The sequence below is a fragment of the Lepidochelys kempii genome, chromosome 3, assembly GCF_965140265.1.
Source record: "Lepidochelys kempii isolate rLepKem1 chromosome 3, rLepKem1.hap2, whole genome shotgun sequence".
In the NCBI taxonomy this organism is placed as follows: Eukaryota; Metazoa; Chordata; order Testudines; family Cheloniidae; genus Lepidochelys; species Lepidochelys kempii.
In genome coordinates this window covers 57,916,350-57,939,759 of record NC_133258.1, presented here as the reverse complement: position 1 = coordinate 57,939,759, position 23,410 = coordinate 57,916,350, and the positions used below count along the sequence as shown (strand labels likewise).

The 23,410-nt window shown below is 43.5% G+C and overlaps 1 protein-coding gene across 4 annotated transcripts in view; it reads right to left on the bottom strand.

Moving 5' to 3' along the window:
- DDX43 (DEAD-box helicase 43) overlaps nucleotides 1-14,032 on the bottom strand; it is a 64,110-nt gene extending 50,078 nt beyond the window's left edge. For 3 of the 4 annotated variants that reach the window (XM_073336448.1, XM_073336450.1, XM_073336451.1), the window contains exons 1-8: nucleotides 13,589-14,032; nucleotides 11,994-12,049; nucleotides 8,961-9,093; nucleotides 6,533-6,685; nucleotides 5,263-5,344; nucleotides 2,342-2,498; nucleotides 2,134-2,252; nucleotides 1,677-1,787 (exon numbers count right to left, since the gene is read on the bottom strand). In XM_073336448.1, coding sequence (XP_073192549.1) covers nucleotides 1,677-1,787; nucleotides 2,134-2,252; nucleotides 2,342-2,498; nucleotides 5,263-5,344; nucleotides 6,533-6,685; nucleotides 8,961-9,093; nucleotides 11,994-12,049; nucleotides 13,589-13,970 — 1,193 coding nt within the window. In that variant the 5' untranslated portion in view covers nucleotides 13,971-14,032. The remainder of the gene's footprint in view (nucleotides 1-1,676; nucleotides 1,788-2,133; nucleotides 2,253-2,341; nucleotides 2,499-5,262; nucleotides 5,345-6,532; nucleotides 6,686-8,960; nucleotides 9,094-11,993; nucleotides 12,050-13,588) is intronic. The other variant, XM_073336449.1, reaches the window with a different exon arrangement.
- Between the last annotated feature and the right edge of the window lie 9,378 nt (nucleotides 14,033-23,410).

Genomic DNA, 23,410 nt, shown 5'->3' with positions numbered 1-23,410 from the left:
CAAAGACGGTCAAGAGAGAATAACTGATAGCAAGCTGAAGCCACAGACTGGATAAAGAAAGATGGAGAAATATGGCCTCAAAGACTCGAGCCAGAAGGAAAAGCCGTAAATATAAAAGGTACAAATTAAGGACCTCTTTAGACTTTACACCAATAACAAAATATCTTGCCCTTGGAATACACAGGAGAAAGAGGGTCAATCAATGGGAAGCTCAATTATTGACCAAAGGGAGCCCAGAGGAAAAGACAAGTAGTCCTATTTAGTGACTTCATAATGAAAAATATAGTAGACATAGAATCATAGAAGATTAGGGTTGGAAGAGACCTCAGGAGGTCATCTAGTCCAACACCCTGCTCAAAGCAGGACCAACCCCAACTAAATCAACCCAGCCAGGGCTTTGTCAAATCAGGCCTTAAAAACCTCTACGGATGGAGATTCCACCACTTCCCTCCCTAGCTAACTCATTCCAGTGCTTCACCACTCTCCTAGTGAAATAGTTTTTCCTCATATCCAACCTAGACCTCCTCCACTGCAACTTGAGACCATTGCTCCTTGTTGTGCCATCTGCCAACACTGAGAACAGCCTAACTCCATCCTCTTTGGAACCCCACTTTAGGTAGTTGAAGGGTGCTATCAAATCCTCCCTCACTCTTGTTTTCTACAGACTAACTAAGCTGAGTTGCCTCAGCTTCTCCTCATAAGTCATGTGCCCCAGCCCCCTAATCATTTCCAGTGCCCTCCGCTGGACTCTCTCCAATTGGTCCACATCCTTTCTGTAGCGGGGGGACCAAAACTGGATACAATACTCCAGATGTGGCCTCACCAGTGCCAAATAGAGGGGAATAATCACTTTTCTCGATCTGCTGCTCCTACTAATGCAACCCAATATGCTGTTAGCCTTTTTGGCAACCAGGGCACACAGACTCGTATCCAGATTCTTGTCCATTGTAATCCCCAGGTCCTTTTCTGCAGAACTGCCACTTAACCAGTCAGTCCCCAGCCTGTAGCAGTGCACGGGATTCTTCTGTCCTAAATGCAGGACTCTGCACTTGTCCTTGTTGAACCTCAACAGATTTCTTTTGGCCCAATCCTCCAATTTGTCTAGGTCACTCTGGATCCTATCCTTCCCCTCCAGCGTATCTACCTCTCCCCCCAGCTTAGTGTCATCCACGGAGTTGCTGACAGTGCAATCCATCCCATCATCCAGATAATTAATGAAGATGTTGCACAAAACCGGCTCCGGGACTGACCCTTGGGGCACTCTGTTTGATACCAACTAGACATCGAGCCATTGATCACTACCTGTTGAGCCTGATTATCTAGCCAATCCATTCATCCAATCGATACTTCTTTAACTTGCCGACAAGAATACTGTTGGAGACCATATCAAAAGCTTTGCTTAAATCAAAGTATATCACATCCATCGCTTTCCCCTCAGAGCCAGTTATTTCATCATAGAAGGCAATCTATGGCCCAAACAAAGTGAACAGCACGTATGCTGCCTTCTATTGACAGAACAAATAGAATACCAGATATCTTAAAGGCTACAGGATAATTAAATTTTTTTGTATTTCTTATAACGCTTTAGCTTTTAAGTGACAGGACTTGCTGTAATACAAGACTTCTGCCAACACTTGTGTCTTTAATATTAAGAAACTGGTGAGAATAAAGATTACCTTTTAATTCCTTTGTACGTATACTTTGAGCACTCTGCTTCCACTTGAAGAGCTAGTTCTCGAGTGGGAGCGAGGACTAACATACCTGGCCCACCACGCTGATCTTTTGGGCTTTAAGAAAGAATTAAACAAAATTTAAATAAATGCTTTATACAGTAGTTCCATGAAGATACAGAAAAACATGATATTGAGTACACCCACATTAGATATTAAAATATTTTAATGTAATATTGCTCTAGAGTTTCTCAATATACTGCCACATTGTGTTATCCAGACAGATCAGGGCTAACAGTTTCTTAAACCAATACAGTTAATTTTAGAACTACTGATTGGACTCTTTTTCAAGTTGTGTTTTAATGCCAATTAAGAGTTTAAAAACCAAACAAAAAAAAACCCCCACACCAAAACTTAGCGAGGCAATACAAAACTCAAAAGTTTCACTCCATCAAGCCCTTACATTGGTTGTGAATCCAAATGAATGAATCCAGGCATTAAATAAGCTAATGTCTTCCCAGTACCAGTCTGTGCTATGCCAATGAGATCAATTCCTTGAAGTATGATTGGCCAAGCCTGTGACTGAAATAAAGCAATGTAAGTGCTTAACATATGGACTGCAAATTTCTCTTTAAAATATAAAACTTACCAGAACTGATAGCACACAGTACCTGAATTGGTGTAGGATTCTCAAAGCCAACTTTTCTGATATTTGCCATAACATCAGGATAATATTTAAATGCATCTTCAAATTTACAAACAGGATTGGGAACATGGCGCTTCTCACCTTCTTTCAAGTCATCACAAATGATATTATTATTTTCTTTTCTGTATAGAATTTAAAAATATTAATGCAGTAACTTGAAAAATCAAATAATTTTAAAAGCAAAACAGAAGAATATTCTAGAAATTGAGAAAAACTGTGTCGTCTATAAGAAATGAGTACAGGTTTCTTGGGAAAAAGAGAGCCATGACCACTCTTATGTTCACAAAGGGTGTTACTTGGGAGACACCCTTCCACATCCTTCAGCTCCCACTTTTAGTTACTCCCCTCCACAATTAGATGCTCTAAATGGATAATGACTATACACCCTGGCCATACATCTGACCTTGACTGCACTCTACCTGAATGAACTATACATTTGCTGAGAATATTCGTGTCCTATTGTAATCCAAAAGTCATTGGAGAGTGCCACTGACTGGTTTTAAATGGCATCCTATCTAGGCCTTCACCAGAAAAGTGGTTGTGACAGCGTGGGACCATAGCACTCCATATGAACAAAACAACCACAAAGGTCACAAATTTAGAGTAAAACAAAAACATAATAGAACAACCTATGCCATATTAACAAACAGGAAGGACTAACGTTTCTACAGATATGCAACCTACTTTAACAGGCTTTACAGCACTCTTAAGCACTGAGATATATAAAGCCATTATTTTTAAAAGAAATATGTATCAATGGTTTGTCTTAATTTTTTCTTCTCTTCAGCCTAAATACAAGATTCCATTCAACCAACATCTTTGCTTCAACCAGGGAGCAGGAAGAGAAAAGCACTTTCAATCTCCCCCTTTCCCTCAGTTATACTTAGTTAAAAAAGAGATGAATAAAATTACAGAAATATTAATTATAGCTAAGCATATACAAGATGGGAAGAAGAAGAGGAAACACTACAGAATATTTTTACTCGCTCATAACTGTTGTCCCATACATTCTCTTTTCTGATCCTATGAAAAGTTCCATACAGCATGGAAAAGTGGCAAGTAGAAGCATGCGCATATACCACCACCAGACAATAACTAGAATCCCAGTTCAGATTACAGGTTATATTTCCTAACAGAGAGACATATGGTTAGAGACACTGATAAAGCTGCTGGGGCAGCACACATGGAAAAATGATAGGGCAGCCAGGGAGGGTTGCAAAATCCGTTACTACTACTAGAGAGAGAATACTAGAGTCAACATGAGGGGATTGAAAAGTAGGATGCTCTGTGTACTTGATTCAAAGTGACTGGAACTTAGTGATTAACCAGGTTGGTACTTACCAGAATCTACGGGCAAGGATAGGGCAGTGGAAATCAAAGTTCTAACTGCTTGGAAGATGTTTGAGTAAGGCTTCAATGAAGAAAAGAGAGTTCAGGGAGCATTTAAGATGGACACAATGTTCAGATGATTATAGCTTGAAGGAGTTAATGAACTCCAATCAACTATCTCACAATATGCTCAATTCCAGTAGGTAGACACACTGAAGGGTTTTGTGCACCAACTACACTGCCAATACCATCTTTTTATAATACAAAAGGAAAGATTCTGACATTTAAAAGGGGTGGAGGGGAGAAGACGACTGTGGCCATTTGCCTTTTACAGAGATTACAGCCACCATTTGCTACCAGCTTGAAAAAGCAATGTCTGCTTGCCTAATGCTCAACCCATGTTGGATAAAAATCCACGATTTAATTTAAAAAATTGGATATTTTCAAAATTTAAATTAAATAAAGGGTTTTTTTAAATAAAAGAAACCTAACTACAATTTTAATTTTAAATTACAACCTATGCTAAGGCCTAAACTTACTATGAGGTATTAAAATAATTTAAATTAAACAAAAAGCATTAAGCAGTTCATTTGCTGCCAAGTTTTAAAGAAAATCAAACCCCTGACTGGTGGAAGGGACTGGCTAAGCACTTGCTTCCAGAGCTTGATGACATTCTAAATCAGCTTTTGACAGCAGTAACCTCTTCTGCATGTGCTGAGAGACAGTTTTCTTAATTTCAGTCCAGTTCAGTTCAATGAGCTAAGTAAAGAACCCAACTGGGAGTTGAAAAATAGGAAAGTTTGCTTTTGACTTCCAATCTATGAATAAAAGCTATGTGTGAGAGAATGAGATCTACTAATTCTAAAATTTTTGATGGACCTGGTGATCAGAGACAATTAGTTCAATTCACTAACTACAGATAATACTTTTGTTCAATAAATGAGTTTTAAATTCAAAACATGTCTTGATGAACTTTTTTCTTACATATCAAACATGTTTAAGGTAGTTTTATTTAATAAAAAGATAAAAAATTGTTTTTGTGAATTTTAATTGAATAATAATTTCCAGCCAAACAGAGCTTGACACAAATTAGTAAAAAAATTAATCCAGTAAATAAAAAACACCTCATCTGTCATTGTCCAACATAATAAGTGTAAAAATTAAGAATAAGAATAAATGTAAGAAGCTATACAATTGCTTAAGTGCGTAAAGATATACTGTTTCCTCCTGATTAGCAAAAAGCAGCACCAAATTTAGCAAAAATATATTTTAATGGTTACAAACCAATGAGAACTGATCTTTCTTCATGAAAGTAACTGATGCGCACAAACAATGCAAAACATAATGAAAACTGATATTTAAATCAAGGATTCCTGCTTGCTGATTTAAATCATGATTAAAATTGATTTAAAAATCAATCCACCCTTGCTCCAGCCCAAATAAAAATCTACAAAACTGTTAATAAAAAGAAAACGTTAAGATTTATACAACCCCTGTGTAACAATCATTTCACCATTCCAATTCCAAAACAAGCAGTTACTTATACAAACATCTTACCGCCACTTCTCCACTTCTTCTTGTGGCATGGAAGCAATCTTGGGTGATTCTTTGTAAAATTTTCTCTCAATTGGAGGCAAATCTTAAACAATTAGGAAAAAAAGCAACCTGTTAAAAAAAATTAAATTTTCCAAATTGGTGAGAGATGTGCTTATTCAGAATTACAACATATAGTTTAAAAAGAAACAGTTACTGGTACAAGTCGGCCAAAATTATGATCAAGATTTAAGATGGAAGGGCCCAAAACCTACATAACATTGTGAATCCTCACATCACTCCCTACTATGAAAATTATTATAAGTAATGTGAGGATTCCTTGTTGGAAGCATGTAAACAACAAAGCTGAGGAAGAGATAAAACCCAATATTATTAAAGTATTTGCTAAATAAACCACCTCACCAAATTTTTAGTCTAGCTAATCGGAATTATTCCTCTAACAGAGATAATATGATGCAAACAGTTATGCTGTAGAAAATTACAATGCTTAAGCATTGTAATAATGTTATATTTGTAATTGGTATATAATAATGTAATTTGTATATCTGTATATAATAATGTTATATATAAATAATGTTATATTTAATTGAATCTAAAGAAAGTGAGAGTCTACCAGGAATTAATAATTCAGACAGTGAAAAATACACATTCATTTCAACACAGACACATGATCTAAAATTTTTCTATTCTGCATTTTAAAAATCTGTAACAGGCTATCAAGACTTTATATTTAAAATCATAGAATCACAGAATCATAGAATATCAGGGTTGGAAGAGACCTCAGGAGGTCATCTAGTCCAACCCCCTGCTCAAAGCAGGACCAATCCCCAATTAAATCATCCCAGCCAGGGCTTTGTCAAGCCTGACCTTAAAAACTTCTAAGGAAGGAGATTCCACCACCTCCCTAGGTAACGCATTCCACTGTTTCACCACCCTCCTAGTGAAAAAGTTTTTCCTAATATCCAACCTAAATCTCCTGCACTGCAACTTGAGACCATTACTCCTTGTCCTGTCATCCGCTACCACTGAGAATAGTCTAGAGCCATCCTCTTTGGAACCACCTTTCAGGTAGTTGAAAGCAGCTATCAAATCCCCCCTCATTCTTCTCTTCCTCAGTCTAAACATCCCCAGTTCCCTCAGCCTCTCCTCATAAGTCATGTGTTCCAGTCCCCTGATCATTTTTGTTGCCCTCCGCTGGACTCTCTCCAATTTTTCCACATCCTTCTTGTAGTGTGATAAGCACACCACACTTTTTCAAAGCCTGTATACTAACCTGCCCACTTCATAGCTTCATATTTAGCTTTATTTTCTCGAAGAGATGCCCAGTTAATTACTGATTTCTGTGGGCCATTTCCAGACTTGACAAGATCATGATGGCTTTCAGTGGAATAACTAGAGCCAAAATCCTGGTGTTGGAGGGAACCTGCTGGGAAACAGTAGCTTTGCTTTATTTTTAACAAACAAAACCTTTCCCATTTTGAATTCTAAGGAGATGTTATGTTTAAATAGAAAGTTCTTTCTTGGGACTTATCGTTAGAAGCCTGGTTTGATCATAGAATACCAGGGTTGGAAGGGACCTCAGGAGGTCATCTAGTCCAACCCCCTGCTTAAAGCAAGAGCAATCCCCCATGTTTGCCCTGATCCTGAATGGTCCCCTCAAGGATTGAACTCCCAACCCCGGGTTTAGCAGGCCAATGCTCAAACCACTGAGCTATCCCTCCCCCTGAGAGAGAGCTGATCTTCAGATCCAATCTTATTATAGACCAGAAAGATCTATAAAACCTGTGTGGATGCACTGTTGTGAAAAGGAGAGAACAAAGAGTGCTTCCAGCAATTTCTGGCTACTTAGGAGTAGTACTGACAGGTTCTAAAGCAGGGGTCTCAAAGTCCTGGCTCGCGGGCCATCTGCAGCCTGAGAACCTCCCCACTGTGGCCCGCAGAAACTTTTAAAAAAGTTCTTTCATCTGGCCCTCATGACTGCTGGCTGGGGGATGGGGTGAGAGCGGGGAGGAGAGATTCACATGCCCCTCTCCCCAGCATTGCTCCATCCTGCTGCTCCTGGGACCCTCCCAGGGGTTGCACTCGGCAACGTGTCATTCACCTCGGCTCCCTGCAAGCGGTTCCCTATCTCTGCTGTTGCCGGAGAGGAGAGACCTATGCAGCCACACAGCCTGATGTCTGCTGCAGGCACCGTCTCCCCTCCGCACCTCCCATTGGCTGGGGGAGAGAGACAGAAGTACCATCACTAGTTGCTGGGCAGAGTCAGCCATAGAGGCAGCGTCACTAGTCACCAGGCAGAGTCAGCCGGCCCGGCCTGAGGCCAAGAGAGCAAGGGAAAAGGGTGGGAAACAGGCTGGGAGGTGGTGTGAACACCAACTTCAGTGACATTATTGGCCCACTGGGAGGATTTGAGGACTGGCACTGGCCCTAAGTTAAATTGAGTTTGAGACCCCTGTTCTAAAGGGAACTCCAAGCAGCTCTCTCAACTAGAAGGAAGGTTTGCTGTGATATGGGTTCTTCAGGGACTGGGTGTAAACTGGGGGAAAATGGGAGGTAAATTCTCAGAGCCCCAAGGATCAAGCACAAAACTATTTTCAACAACTGTAAGGAGAGAAGGGGTATTTCTACAGCACAAGATGGTAATATAACAGTTAAATCACACATACCAAGCGTACAGATAGTACAGTAAATTTAAAAGATTCATTAAATTAGGATCTCTCAGAAAGAAACTTTAACCATGACACAAAGGCAATACATACTACATGTGATGACAGTGATTAAGTGAGTCCCAATGATAACCTGGGACAGCATAGGAGAAAATGTAGTGGTGTGCCTCATTCTTATGCTGCTCTGGGCTGTTTGTGCATCTGAACAGCAGCTTTCAGTTCCCCCTTAGTTATGATACATTCAGAAAGTATATTAAGAAATCCACTATTGAGTATTCCTAGCTGCAGCTTTGCTCCTTCCTCAAAGACACCTGCTAGTCCACCATGCTAGGCATCTCACAGCTGCCCCTGCCACCAGAGTGGTACACTCCATGCTCCATTCCTCCTCTCTTGGAAATGTGGAACCTAACTCTGTTCTGAGTTTAATTCCTTTCTTCCCTTTTAGTGTCTCAGTCCAGATCTGAAGACATACATGGTCCTTGCCCCCAAGTGCTTTCAATACAAATAGACCAAACAAATAATAACAGACAACATAAGCAAAATGTTAAAACAGAAATTGTAGTAATTGCTTATGTATCCCTACAACATATACAGTAACAATATTCACTGCATTCCACACTTCACTGTGTGGAAACTTAACAGACCTCTTACTCTCTTCATGGGAAAAATAAATTTCTGTTAAGCATCAGTGAATAGGCAAATTATAGGGTATGTTGAGGTCAGAGCTGTAGTTCAATAAAGTGAGTAACATGATGTATATTGTTTTGATGCATTTGCAGGCACATGGGATGTACTTGCAGAGGGCACTAAGTTTGTCAGTGCAAGTGGTATATGTATCCTCTTCTATTTCTTTGTTTTTAAGGATTTGAGTGTGGTATTCTCCTAAAGCAATTTTAACTGTTTTTTGACAAAAGTTCTCTCTCTGTGGTACAGCATATATACAGAGGCATATTGTACATGTTAAAATGTTAAGAACAAGTCAAATGTTATAAGAGGACACAAGTCCCAACAATTCCCCCACTGTAAATTTCTTACCTTTCTCAGTCCTGTCTCCAGGGTAATTTTGGCCATACCTCTTAACAAGATCATCTATCAACATTTTGGCTTTGTTCTGTGTATCATTACTACCAAAAATCTTTACTTCAGCTTCATATGCTCCCCTTATAACCTAAATTTAGAAAGCCTAATTAAATTTTTATATAGCACAAGCTTCATATACTAGAATATACACAGGTATCCCACTCCTTGATTTCTTCTTTATGCAGTCTCATAATTTCTCTGCCTAACACAAGCCCTACAGTGAGCTACCCAAAAGGACTTAGACATCATAATACCTAATTTTGGGGCACCTAGAAAAGTCACAAGAACACTGCAATCCACAAAGCCACCGTTAAGTGCATCAGCTTCCCTATACAATGAATGGGGAGAGCTAAACGCCTGAGAGTATGTAGACACTTAAGGCAATAAGAAAAGGAGTACATGTGGCATCTTAGAGACTAACAAATTTATTTGAGCATAAGCTTTTGTGAGCTACTAAATTTGTTAGTCTCTAAGGTGCCACAAGTACCCTTTTCTTTTTACGAATACAGACTAACACGGCTGCTACTTTGAAAATTAAGGCAGTGGTTCCCAAACCGGTGTTCGTGAACCCATGGGGGTTCACGAAATCTTACAGGGAGTTTTTGGGAAAAAATTCCCTAATGGCGGACAGAGCTGCCCCTAGGGACTCCAGGCAACACAGGGCCAGCAGCCCAGAGCCCCTGGACTTCCAAGAGCTAAGCAGATCAAAGCAAGCATATTTATCACACCGAGGAGATTCAAACTTCAAGACTCCTTATAAGAAATGGAAAGGGAGGTGGATATTTTTTGCTGTTTTTAAAATTAAATAGGCAGCTAGTACTATTTTTAAAATTATTATGAAGAACAAGTTTAAGCTTTGTTGTAAAGTGCGCAGTTTGCCTGGACTGCTCAAGACCTGAATGCTCATGGAGGAAGAACAATTTGAGTTGGCTTCTTAAATACCTTCATGCTGTTTCACATCTGATACTCCTTGATGAAACACAGGAGCCTTGTCTTATAACAGGCTTATTCAAAGTGATACAAGCTACGAAAGTGAGATCTTGGAAGAGTGTTACCGCTTTCATAATGTAATAATAATTATTAATAAATAGTGTGTAATAAGCATGTCATAAAACATTTCTAAGATCACTGCCTTTAGAATTTATATTTAGGTAAAGGAGAAAAATCCTTGAAAATATTCATTTTTAGGAGGGGGTTCGCGAGACTTGACATTTTAGTGAAAGGGGTTCACAGTTTATTAAAGTTTGGGGAACCACTGACTTAAGGATATGTCTACATATGTTTGAGGGGGAGGGATAGCTCAGTGGTTTGAGCATTGACCTGCTAAACCCAGGGTTGCGAATTCAATCCGTGAGGCGGCCATTTAGGGATCTGGGGCAAAAATTGGGGATTGGTCCTGCTTTGAGCAGGTGGTTGGACCAGATGACCTCCTGAGGTCCCTTCCAATCCTGATATTCTATGATTCTATGATACATCGGGGGTTAGGTCGATATAACTGCCCTGCAGCCTTAGCTCGGTATACCTATAACCTGGTCTACACGGTTACACTATACTGTTAGATCAATGCAAGGCAGCTTACATTGGCCTACTTGTGCATGCACCTACACTCAAGCTCTCTCAGAGAACTCTCCCACTGGCTTAATAACACCATCTCCACAAAAGACAGTAGGTATGTCAGTGGGAGAAGCTCTCCTGCCAACATAGTTTTGTCTACACGGGGCGGGGGGGGTTAAGGCTGGTACAACTACATTGCTCAGGGATGTGGATTTTTCACACCCAAGTGACATAATTATACCGAAGTATGTAGACCAAGCCTAGGTGCCTGCCTTGTACCATAAACAAAAACAGGATAACGAGTGACCGGACCCAGGGTCTTTCACCTCCCAGGTTGGTGCCCTAACCACCAGCCTACGGAGTCATTCTGACTCTCTGGCCCTATGTCTGTAACTTTTTAACCATGGTGGAACAGCCACTGGATGAGGGACAGAAAGATGGAATGTCTCTGTAGTCTGGTGGTTAGAACACGCACCTGGAAGGTGGAAGACCCAGAGTCCAGTCCCCTTGCTCTAAGCACTTTTGTTATTTATCCATTGAAACAGCTCCAGTAAGTCCCACATCAGAATATCCCATAGCTCAGTGGTTAAAGCACTTCCCTGAGAGGTCAGAGACCCCTGTTCAAATCCTTTCTCCACCTCTAGCAGAGAGGGAAGAACTGAAGCTTTGCCTCCCACGGTCCATGCAAGTGCCCTAACCACTGGGCGAAAAGTTATAAGGTGGCACCACTACCCTCTATTCCGTCTCCCAACAAATTTTAAATGGAACCTGATCCAGTACACAGCCTCTGAGCATGTCTACTGGATATGGCCTTGCACTCAGCTTAGGCAGCCTGAATGCCTATCTGAATCACTCTGGGGCTTAAGTGGGAAACAGGCATCTAGACACCTAGAGGGAGGCAGCAGTATGCATGTCCAGAGCATGAAATATAGGCACCTAGGGAGCTTTTACACTGAAAACTTAAGTGCCAAGTGAGTTTAGGCACCTACAGGATTTGGTGGGAGTTCTGTGGATTGCCGTGCAGACAAATCTAGCATTTAGGTGCTTAAATCTGGGGTTTAGGCTGGCACCTAAGTATCTTTTTGGCTCTGAGCCCTTGTGTTACATTAAAAAAAAAGAAAAAAGAAAAAGGAAATTTTGTATGTTCTTACCTTTTTTTTTAAAAAAAGAAAACTCTACATCACCAAACTGTTCTGTTACACCCCAAGCAAACTGTATGTTCACATCTTAGTTCTGCTTAGTTACTCTCCATGCATACAGGGACTAGGAGTAATGTAAAGGCATCACATGCAACTTCAAGATAAAGAAATGACAGATGAAAGGAGAGACTCTCTCATATCAGGGAGCAATCACTAGGATATATAGAAGGAGAAATGGCAAGACCTGGAGAGAGTAGTGAGCAATAAGCTCTTGTCAAAATGTAGTGCACTTTACCTGTATTTTAGAACCTGAAGAATCCTCAAGTTCTCTAATTTTAGTTCCAGCCCGACCTGTTACAAAATGCAAATTTGTAGATATTATACAAATCTTGACCACAGATCAACTTGCGCCAAGAATCGGAAATAAACTACTGTTGATTATTACTTTATCATTCATTAGACTGTCATCAAATAAGAAATCCTTTAATTTCTTCAAAAAGGGTAGAGCATTTAACAAGAAACCGCAGAAAAAAAAATAGGTAGCTTATTTGTGATCATTCAAAATCAAGACAGAAAAAAGTGCACGGGGGGGAGGAGAACCCACTGAGAAATCATGGTACCAGGGAGACACTTCAGGTTCCTTCCCTGGCCAGCAAAATTTTGTCCCCATCTTCCGCTCTTCTAGCTAAAAGGCACGCTCACACAGCCACTGGGCTGGCCAACAGAGCCTGAGCAAGCCTTTTGTGGTGAACCCCTCCCAGGCAGCAGAGGTGAAAGTGGGTCGGTACGGTGTACCAGTAAGAAGCGGCTGCCAGTACCGGGGCCGTACACAGCCAATGATAAAGGGCTGGCATGGCAGCACTTTAACTTTGCTGCCCTTTCCTCCCCCTGGGCCACTGAGGGGGTGCCAAAGGGGCAGCTGCCCTGGGCCCAGCAATTTAAAAGGGCCCGGGACTCCTGGCCACCACCACCGTGGCAGCAGACGGAGCCCCAGGCCCTTTAAATCACTGCTGGAGCCCCAGTTGGCACTGAAGGGCTGGCTGTGGGAGGCTGACACCAAGCCCTGCTCTTTCCGCCCAAGCCCCCATACTGATAAGACTTCTAAGTTACTTTCACCCCTGCCAGGCAAGCAAGCCATCGTCCCCTCAAGGTGATCAAATGGGAAATCAGGCAAGCAGCTGCCACGCACTCAGCCTGGTCTCCCAAGGCTACCATGCATTCATCGGGAGAGAGGCAACGCAGAATGTATGTGGCCCCCTGCCTCAGCAGGGACAAGGGCCAACTAGAGATCTAAGAGGCCAAGCAGGTATCACACCCAGCCCCCATCAACACTCTCTGCCTCTGCAGCCCACTAAATGTCTTGAGCTCGTCTGGCTGGGGTGGAGATTGGGAGGGCATACGGCGCATACCCCACCGCAATCAAGGGCAACACATGGGTGGGTATGCAGGGTTATGTGCCCCCCTCCTCCAGGTTTCTGCCTTCCATTTAGCACAGAGGTTTTCAAACTGTGTGTGAACGCAGGAACACTGAGCTAGTCCTGCACAGCGGGTCTCAGCGAGGTGAGGGTCCTTCTCCCTCCTCAAGCTCTGCCACATGAGACTGGCCTGAGCCGCCTGCCTTCGCCACTCGCCCCCCCCCCGCCGCCTTCAATGTTCCTCCATGCGCCCTGGGGGGGGGGCACACCCCACAATTTGAAAACCTCTATGCTAAATGGGAGACAAATCAGGGGAGGGGGCACAAGACCCACACGTTGCCTCTGTCCCCTGCATATACAGAAATCAAACTATGCCTATGTCACCCACCACCCTGGCACGCCTCCTAGGCTTGCCCCGCTCGGGAAGGACTCGGGTCTACCAGCGCCAAGCACTCGGGCACGGCCCGGTAGTTACCTATGACGGTCCCGATCATGGCGTTGTCCAGGTGGAAGCAGAGCGGCACCCCCAAGCTCCGATCCCTGGGGGGGCCGCGGGGCCGATATTCCAGGGGGCCTGACAGCCAGGGCTCCCGGGGTGCCTGTAACGGGAGCGGCCGCGAACCCTCCAGCCTCCCCCAGCCGCCCTGGGAGCCGCTGCCCCTCCGGGCCGGCCTCTTCTCCTGGCCCTTCGCACAGGGCCCGGCGGCTCCGCTTCGCCCTCTGCCGCCCACCGAGGGCGCTGGGCTCCTCCGGCCCTGGGCGGGGGCCACCGCCGGCTGCCACTCCGGCAGCGGGGGGCCTGGCGGCCGGCTCCCGGAGCGGAACTCCTCGTCGCTGTCCGCTTCCCAGTCCGACATGGCAGTACCAGGGACCCCCCCCCGAACCAGAACAGTCCTGTCCGCCTCGCGCCGCTTGGCGCGTGCTCTCCAACTGTCAACACGCGCGTGCAGAGCCCCTCCCAACAGCTTTAGGCCGGGAAGCGCTCTGATTGGCCACAGCATTTCGCCTCTACGAAATGATTGGCTGGTTTGCCTGGGCCTCTGTGTGATTGTCCATTGGCCTCTGGAAGCAACGGGCATTCCGCAGCGGGGGGGGCCACGCCCTGGGGCGGGGCTCAGCTCACCCCCCCCCGCCTCAGCGCGTCACTCCTGCGGGTTTTGCCTTCCAGAGAGACCCCCTCAGGCAGGGAGCCCGGAACGTCCCAGCAGCCTGCGAGGGGGGTGACGCTGACCACACTCATTACCGCGGGCTACGGAGAGTGCGCATCCCCCGTAGGCCCGTGGGCCAGGTGCGACTGGTAGCCGAGCCCCTGCTGCTCACCGCATTTGAGGAGCTGGGTCTGCGCCACCCAGTCTCTAACTATGGAGCGTCACGTACAGGCCGTGTCGTCGCCAAGCAGCAAACCTGCATCGCGCCCGAAGAGCAATGTGCATGCCCCATGGCTGCTGGAGGGGAAATCGCTCTGTTCCGGGTCGTGTCAGGTGTTAATTAAAGGGAGTCCCATTTGTGCAACAGCCACTGTTTGTGACATCCCCACAGAACATGCTGTGTGGCAGGTCACTAAGCAAGGTACACTGCATGTTCATTTAATGTGTGGGTCTGTACGTGCTGCCAGTACAGTGGTGCATCTGTTATTTGAAATGAATTGGGTGGCATCATAGAATCATAGAATATCAGGGTTGGAAGGGACCTCAGGAGGTCATCTAGTCCAACCCCCTGCTCAAAGCAGGGCCAATTCCCAGTTAAATCATCCCAGCCAGGGCTTTGTCAAGCCTGACCTTAAAAACCTCGAAGGAAGGAGATTCCACCACCTCCCTAGGTAACGCATTCCAGTGTTTCACCACCCTCTTAGTGAAAAAGTTTTTCCTAATATCCAATCTAAACCTCCCCCACTGCAACTTGAGACCATTACTCCTCGTTCTGTCATCTGCTACCACTGAGAACAGTCTAGAGCCATCCTCTTTGGAACCCCCTTTCAGGTAGTTGAAAGCAGCTATCAAATCCCCCCTCATTCTTCTCGTCTGCAGGCTAAACAATCCCAGCTCCCTCAGCCTCTCCTCATAACTCATGTGTTCCAGTCCCCTAATCATTTTTGTTGCCCTTCGCTGGACTCTCTCCAATTTATCCACATCCTTCTTGAAGTGTGGGGCCCAAAACTGGACACAGTACTCCAGATGAGGCCTCACCAATGTCGAATAGAGGGGAACGATCACGTCCCTCGATCTGCTCGCTATGCCCCTACTTATACATCCCAAAATGCCATTGGCCTTCTTGGCAACAAGGGCACACTGCTGACTCATATCCAGCTTCTCGTCCACTGTCACCCCTAGGTCCTTTTCCGCAGAACTGCTGCCTAGCCATTCGGTCCCTCAGCCCAATTCTCAATTGGGAAGTGTCCCCACAAAAACAACCAGCTACATTCCTATGCCAAAAAACCTCTACTGCTGTAACTACTAACTTTTGGTCAGATTTGAACTTCTGTTTGGCACAGCAGAGAAGTGGGGGACATTAGGGAGCAGTTTAAATACATATTTTTATCCTAATGCCTCAGTGAGATCCTATTCCATACTCAGGCTCCTGGGCACTACAGTAATACAAATAAATAAATAATGTATTCCTTGCTTGAACCTACCTTTAGGGTCTGATTTACCCTTATCCATATTCAGTGCTTCTTACTCATGGCACTAGGCTCATCAGGGTTGACAAAATCCAGTCTCACATATGTCCAGGGCAAATATGTTCCAGGTGAGTGCCGTTGCTTTCTACTGAACAAAAGCTTTCATTAAGAAAAAAAGTACGTTTGTAGCTTGAATGATTGCCGTTAGCTTTCCAAATGCAAACAAGGCTAAGTCTATGCAGTGCTGTCTTCCTAAATCATAGAATCATAGAATATCAGGGTTGGAAGGGACCCCAGAAGGTCATCTAGTCCAACCCCCTGCTCAAAGCAGGACCAATTCCCAGTTAAATCATCCCAGCCAGGGCTTTGTCAAGCCTGACCTTAAAAACCTCTAAGGAAGGAGATTCTACCACCTCCCTAGGTAACGCATTCCAGTGTTTCACCACCCTCTTAGTGAAAAAGTTTTTCCTAATATCCAATCTAAACCTCCCCCACTGCAACTTGAGACCATTACTCCTCGTTCTGTCATCTGCTACCACTGAGAACAGTCTAGAGCCATCCTCTTTGGAACCCCCTTTCAGGTAGTTGAAAGCAGCTATCAAATCCCCCCTCATTCTTCTCTTCTGCAGGCTAAACAATCCCAGCTCCCTCAGCCTCTCCTCATAACTCATGTGTTCCAGTCCCCTAATCATTTTTGTTGCCCTTCGCTGGACTCTCTCCAATTTATCCACATCCTTCTTGAAGTGTGGGGCCCAAAACTGGACACAGTACTCCAGATGAGGCCTCACCAATGTCGAATAGAGGGGAACGATCACGTCCCTTGATCTGCTCGCTATGCCCCTACTTATACATCCCAAAATGCCATTGGCCTTCTTGGCAACAAGGGCACACTGCTGACTCATATCCAGCTTCTCGTCCACTGTCACCCCTAGGTCCTTTTCTGCAGAACTGCTGCCTAGCCATTCGGTCCCTAGTCTGTAGCTGTGCATTGGGTTCTTCCGTCCTAAGTGCAGGACCCTGCACTTATCCTTATTGAACCTCATCAGATTCCTTTTGGCCCAATCTTCCAATTGGTCTAGGTCCTTCTGTATCCTATCCCTCCCCTCCAGCGTATCTACCACTCCTCCCAGTTTAGTATCATCCGCAAATTTGCTGAGAGTGCAATCCACACCATCCTCCAGATCATTTATGAAGATATTGAATAAAACCGGCCCCAGGACCGACCCTTGGGGCACTCCACTTGATACCGGCTGCCAACTAGACATGGAGCCATTGATCACTACCCGTTGAGCCCGACAATTTAGCCAGCTTTCTACCCACCTTATAGTGCATTCATTCAGCCCATACTTCCTTAACTTGCTGACAAGAATACTATGGGAGACCGTGTCAAAAGCTTTGCTAAAGTCAAGAAACAATACATCCACTGCTTTCCCTTCATCCACAGAACCAGTAATCTCATCATAAAAGGCGATTAGATTAGTCAGGCATGACCTTCCCTTGGTGAATCCATGCTGGCTGTTCCTGATCACTTTCCTCTCATGCAAGTGCTTCAGGATTGATTCTTTGAGGACCTGCTCCATGATTTTTCCAGGGACTGAGGTGAGGCTGACTGGCCTGTAGTTCCCAGGATCTTCCTTCTTCCCTTTTTTAAAGATTGGCACTACATTAGCCTTTTTCCAGTCATCCGGGACTTCCCCGGTTCGCCACGAGTTTTCAAAGATAATGGCCAGTGGCTCTGCAATCACAGCCGCCAATTCCTTCAGCACTCTCGGATGCAACTCGTCCGGCCCCATGGACTTGTGCACGTCCAGCTTTTCTAAATAGTCCCTAACCGCCTCTATCTCCACAGAGGGCTGGCCATCTCTTCCAGATCAAATCCTCAGACAGATTCACTCATCTCTGCTGCCACACTTGGAGCTTCCACCAGTGGCAATACAGTGAAAACCAGCCAGTTTTGATTGTTTTCACTGCTGATCTTCAGATTCCTGTGGGTTGCAGAGAAACTGAGAAGAATTAGATAAATGTCATTCTGTTGCACCTGGGGAAGGCTATGATCAACAGCAACTTCAAGCACTGAATCTGTTTCCCTGTCAGGGCTGGGGAGAAGGTAGAATGGCAGAAATACTCTTGTTGCACCACCCAGAAAGCTAAGAGAGGAGTAGAGTAGAAAGAAACAAACACCCATCCCTACAGACAGGAGGCCTGGGAAGATGTAAAGTAGTCTTCACAGCAACTGGGATGCTCTAGGAGGAAAGAACCACAGTGAGAATCTCCCTCTCCAAGCTGGAGATGGCTGCGGGGAGAGGTTGTCTTCAAATGTATGAGACACCTACTAGCTACTCCTCCAGAGCCTCTCTGTCACCTGTTTCTTCCGTCTCCCAGGTGCTCCCCAGAGTTCTCTCTAAACACGCCACATAGGAGGCAGATTCTCTAGTTCCCATCCCCTCTTCTTAGAAGCAGTAGTTAAAAGTAGCAGCAGCCTTTAGCACTGGAAATAGAGTTTGACAGGAGGGCAGGATCAGAAAAGAGCTGAGCAGACATCCACAGAATGGTGAGGAGGAGACTGTTTGGGGTTATGGAGCAGCAAGGAAGAAGTTACTTTGTGCAGTAACACTGGGTCTTTGATATGTGTGTCCCTACGGGTGCCATGGCCCACCCTCCTCCCCTATATACTCCTGGGGGAATACTGCATGCATAATTAATGAGCTCTTCAGATTTCCAATTTTTTTTGCAGAAAAAAGCTTCTGCCAAATGTTGCTGCAATTCTGCCTTTTGCCCACCAGAGGGTGCTGTGGCGCAAGAACAGCAGCAGCTCTCAGCGGAAAATAACTTCTGCAGTTCCACCTTTTGCTCACCAGAGGGTGCGGTGGTGATAGAACAAAGCTGCAGCTAAGGAAGAGAAAGACTGCCTTCTTCACTGTGCCTGTGGCCATGTCAGGAGACGGGCTATGAGGAGACAGCATACAGTGCTTGGGGGCAGGTCAGATGGGCTCATAAGGGCTAGTGGGGGAGTACAGACTGGGGCAGGCACTGAATGGGAGTGGAGACACAGGGCCACAGGGGAGGGAGGTGCAGAGACACATGGGGACGGGGGAGGGTGTACAGGGAGACATAGAGATGGGGGAGTGGCTGGGTGGAGGCACAGAGACACATGGGGACAGGGGCAGATGTGCCTGACTGAATGGGGTCAGCCAGGGTCTGCATGGGGGAAGCTCCCTAACAATCGCTTCCCACCCACCAAAAAAACCTGTTCCGTACTTTTCCCACGCATACCCATCAACCTTCCAAGTTCACACGCAGGCTCCTTCCCAGCAATTTACTTCCCTCTCCCTCAGCTCCTCCGTTACCCTTGACTCCCCCAAGCCTTTGCACTGTTTCTGAGGGGTGTGGGAAATATGGTTCTGTATTGTAGTTTAAATGAAGTATTACTCAGAGTTCTGTATTAATATGCCCAATAAGGAATTTATTTGTCAAAAAACATTTCCTGAATCTTTTTTGTTGTCTGTATTGTTACAGACATACTTGCTGACAGGTATTTTGAAATAAATTACCAAAAATAATTGAAATTGGTGTGATTATATTGTGTTATTTTGACAAATAAAATATGCACAATTTTGCAGAATTTTAAAATATTGTGCGCATAATTTTTAATTTTTTGGCACAGAATTCCACCAGAAGTACCTATACTTCAGAGTTCTAGTAGTTGATTCTGTGTTAGAGAAGGAGCTGAGGAAGGATTGCCTGCGGATGCTGGCTAGCCTCGTGGCAGGCGGGGAGCAATGCGCAGGCTAGACTGATACAGCTACCAAAGTTCTCTGATTAGCAGCACAGGGATGCAGGAATAGGGAGCGGAGAACTGATAGACTTGGGGAGAGGAGCCCAGAAATGGATTAGTGAAAGGAAGGGAACAGAGAACTGAATAGACTTGGGGATGGAGGTAGACCTGATTACTTTTGTCAGGCTGCTGAATTTTTAGTCTGACTAGTATGTTTTAATAGGAATTTTGGAGGGTTGTCTTAATCTTAAATTATAACCCTGATACTTTCACATTAATGTAATGAAGATTTTGATTTGGCCCATTGTACTAAAGCAGACAGTATTACAAACCCTTCAGTCAACAGTGCAAATCTGCTAAGTCTTTGAGGGTTTAAATGTGCCTTGTAGACACAGCCCTGCACTAGAGGCAGAATGGAGCAGCACTGCCCCAAAGGGCATTCTGAGCTCCCTGGCATGAAGGGGAAAATTGGTATGCAGCTATTTATGGGTGCAGGTTACTATCCTTGTATAGCCAGCCTGATCTACAGCAAGTGCTGCATGAGGGAAGCAATTTACCCTGCTTCTTCTGCCCCCTCCCAACCTCCTTTGGGGCACTATGTGCCTTGCTGTATAAACTGTGTGTATCTCCTTGCACATTCCCCCTTTCCCCTGTGTACCTACATAAGGTTGAGACAGAATCTAATCCTAAAGGGACAGACTATGGTAAAAGATACTGTTCTTCTGAAAGTTCATGATTTAGGAGTATAAATGAAAGGTATGCAGGGGAGGCAACTTGGCCCTTACATTTTTACACTTATCATAAAGGACTTTACTTCAAGTTTTGTAGTCACCGTGTTACAGTAAAAATCACTAACTAATTTAGTAAAATATAGGAGGAAATTGATTCATTTAAATTAATACTCTTCATGAAATTATGGAACAATTATGCAAAGAAAAATAGTAAAATATCTGCAGCTGGATTCTCCCTTCCCTTGTACCTTGTGTAGTCATTGATATCTGTGCGAAGTGGGTATAAAATGCTACCAAATCAGAATGATAATGTTTTCTGCTCCCTTTGCACAGATGTTAATGATTACGCAAAATACCACACAGGGGAGAATCAGGCCCCATATATTTATATACTTAGTCTCCAAGTCTGAAAATTGACTTCAGTAGGGTTCCACATGGGAGTAGGATTCACCCATGTCAGTTTCTGTGGGCAGAACAGAAGTCCTGATCCAGGCCATATAAATTGATAGCACAGCACGAGATGCAGTTCTGCTGGTGGCCTCCTCCTAAAAATCCTGCTTCCTGGCGTATTTAGTCCCACCCAGGTGTATAAGAACTACGGTTTCCCCTCTCCTCAAAAATCCCTGGTTGATCACCGGTCAAAATGAAAACTGAGTACAGCAACTTCTGTTTGAAATGCCTTAGCACTGCTCTTAATAGCTTCCAAAATCACTTTCATAGAGGGTTTGTATTCTGTGAAGGTGAAGCGGGTTTAGGTAAACCATCATTAGAAATCATTAGAAGGTGTTACACTGGCCTATGTTGTATGGACTTTTTGGTCAAATAAACTTGTTTTGTGATACTTTGATCAAGTTGAATCAAAGCCATATAAAACGTTAAAGAAAAAAATGAGCACATCATGGGAATTTTTCAGGTGCACAATTCTGCTCAGTCCTGCCTGAGCTGTATTCACATGCAACACCAATATTAATCTTTAATCAAAAACAAAACAAAACACAAAAATCAACCAACAAACAAAAAAAAATTCAAGTATACACAGTAGCTACTTTATAACCATGTTTATTAACAACAAAATGGATTTACCTTTGTCATGAAGTTACAATTAACATTGTATTATAATGTAATGGCTAAAGCCATTGCAGCATCAGTGGAAGTGTCCCTTATACTTTCCATAACCGTTATAAAACTGATATTTTAACACCGCTCCCTCCCATATTGGCTAGCAGAAATGTCTCAGAACACATTCAATAGCAGATGATGTTTGGTGCCTGTGGAAGTGTCCCATATGTATCTGAATTAATGGCAACCCCCATATGCTTCCTTTGACATTCCACGGGTTGGTTTAGATTTAAAAACCGATTCACCTTTTTGGATAATTATAGCAATTTATTTGATATTGCAATTCATTTGAACTAAATTGATTAACATGCTTGGAAAAAAATGTGAAGCAGAAATATGACGGCCAAATTCTCTTTGGACGTACACCTCCTTCAATCCTTCTGAACTCCATGGGATTGCACAAGGTATGAGTCAGAACAAAAATTGTCGCAGTGGGACAAGTTTACTCCTGGTGTAGGCAGGTGTAATCCCATTGAGATCAATGGAGTTGAGTCTCATTACACCAAAGAAGGCTGAATTTGGCCCACCTATGCTGTCCTTTGAAGTCAGTGGAGCCACACAGGGATGAATTTGTCCTCAGATGTTTAATCACTTTTTTCATTCCTTTGCTCTACATTTTATTTTTCTGCTTTGTTCTGTTTTCTTACTGACCTACTTTTCTCTGTGCTTTTTAAAAATTTCCCTTCTCTTCATTCCTTTTTATCTTACTATTTTGTGCGTTACTTTTTATATAGTCAATGTGACATATGGGTTAATTCAGCTAAGCATTAGTTTCCTCAGGAAATAACTGGAATATTATCATTTTCACTTTATACAGATGCCCAACAAAATAAGGGTTTGAATCTGGACTCCTGACTCAGGCAGAGCTCTTGCTGAAGTCCATGGAATTTTTGCTTGAGTAAGAACTGCAGGCCCAGACCCATAAATCGTACTGTATATCAGGTGTTCCTCAATACAGCAATAATTCAGTATGACTTGACTTATCACAGAAGAGTAGGTGAATTACCTATCAGCAGACTGTAATGAGAGCAGTCATTTAAGCAGGATTATCTCAAAAAAACATGTAACAGCTGTGGGCATGTGAATAAAAGTGTATGATCTTTGCAATCTTGAACCCTAGGCTAAAACACTATATCCATACTGAAATAAAAAGTATAGATCACATAAGCCAGGAGTATATAGAGTTTGTAAAACAAATAATCATCAAAAACTATTCTTTTAAGTTCTCTCTTCAATCAGGTACAACAAACATGCTGATCAGAAAACAGTTATTTGTGTAAGGCCCAGTCCTTAAACCCTTACTTAGAGCCAGATTCTGTCCTGTTTGACACCCTGCACAATCCTCCAATGGAGTGTATATTAGGGCAGAATTTGGTCCTTATTGCCTACTCATGTAAAACTCTTATTGACTAAAATGAGAGCTTTGACTTAGTAAGTAGTTCAGGACAAGACCCTTAAGGCCAAATGCTGTTCCCACTGACATCAATAAATTATTGATACTGATTTTGGTGGGAGCAGGCTTGGTCCTTATAGTGTAATTAAAGGTATACTGTGGACACAGGAAACTCCTGGTGAAGAAAGGTCAGAACAGCTCACTTTGTAAAAACACATAATAAACCCTCTCCAAATCTCCACAGATTCATTAATTATTCTCGCAATTTTCCATCAATATAATGTTAAGAAAATTCCTATATGATAAGAACTGTAGCTACAAAAAGAAAGATGTAACGGTGACAATAAAAAAAAATCAGTAATTTCAACTTAAAAAAAGATAAGGTCTTCCTGATTTATCCGATCTTTGTGAAGACATTCACATAGAATCATAGAATATCAGAGTTGGAAGGGACCTCTGAGGTTATCTAGTCCAACCCCCTGCCCGGAGCAGGACCAATCCCAACTAAATTTTCATATATAATTTATAGAATTCATTTATGTGCACAGAATTGTATTAAATAAATTAATTTAAAATGAGGAGAACTCAGGTATGTCATTTAAGCCAAAAATACCAAGTTCAGCAAGTAAAAATCAAGATCCTGATTCTGCAACTGCATCTGT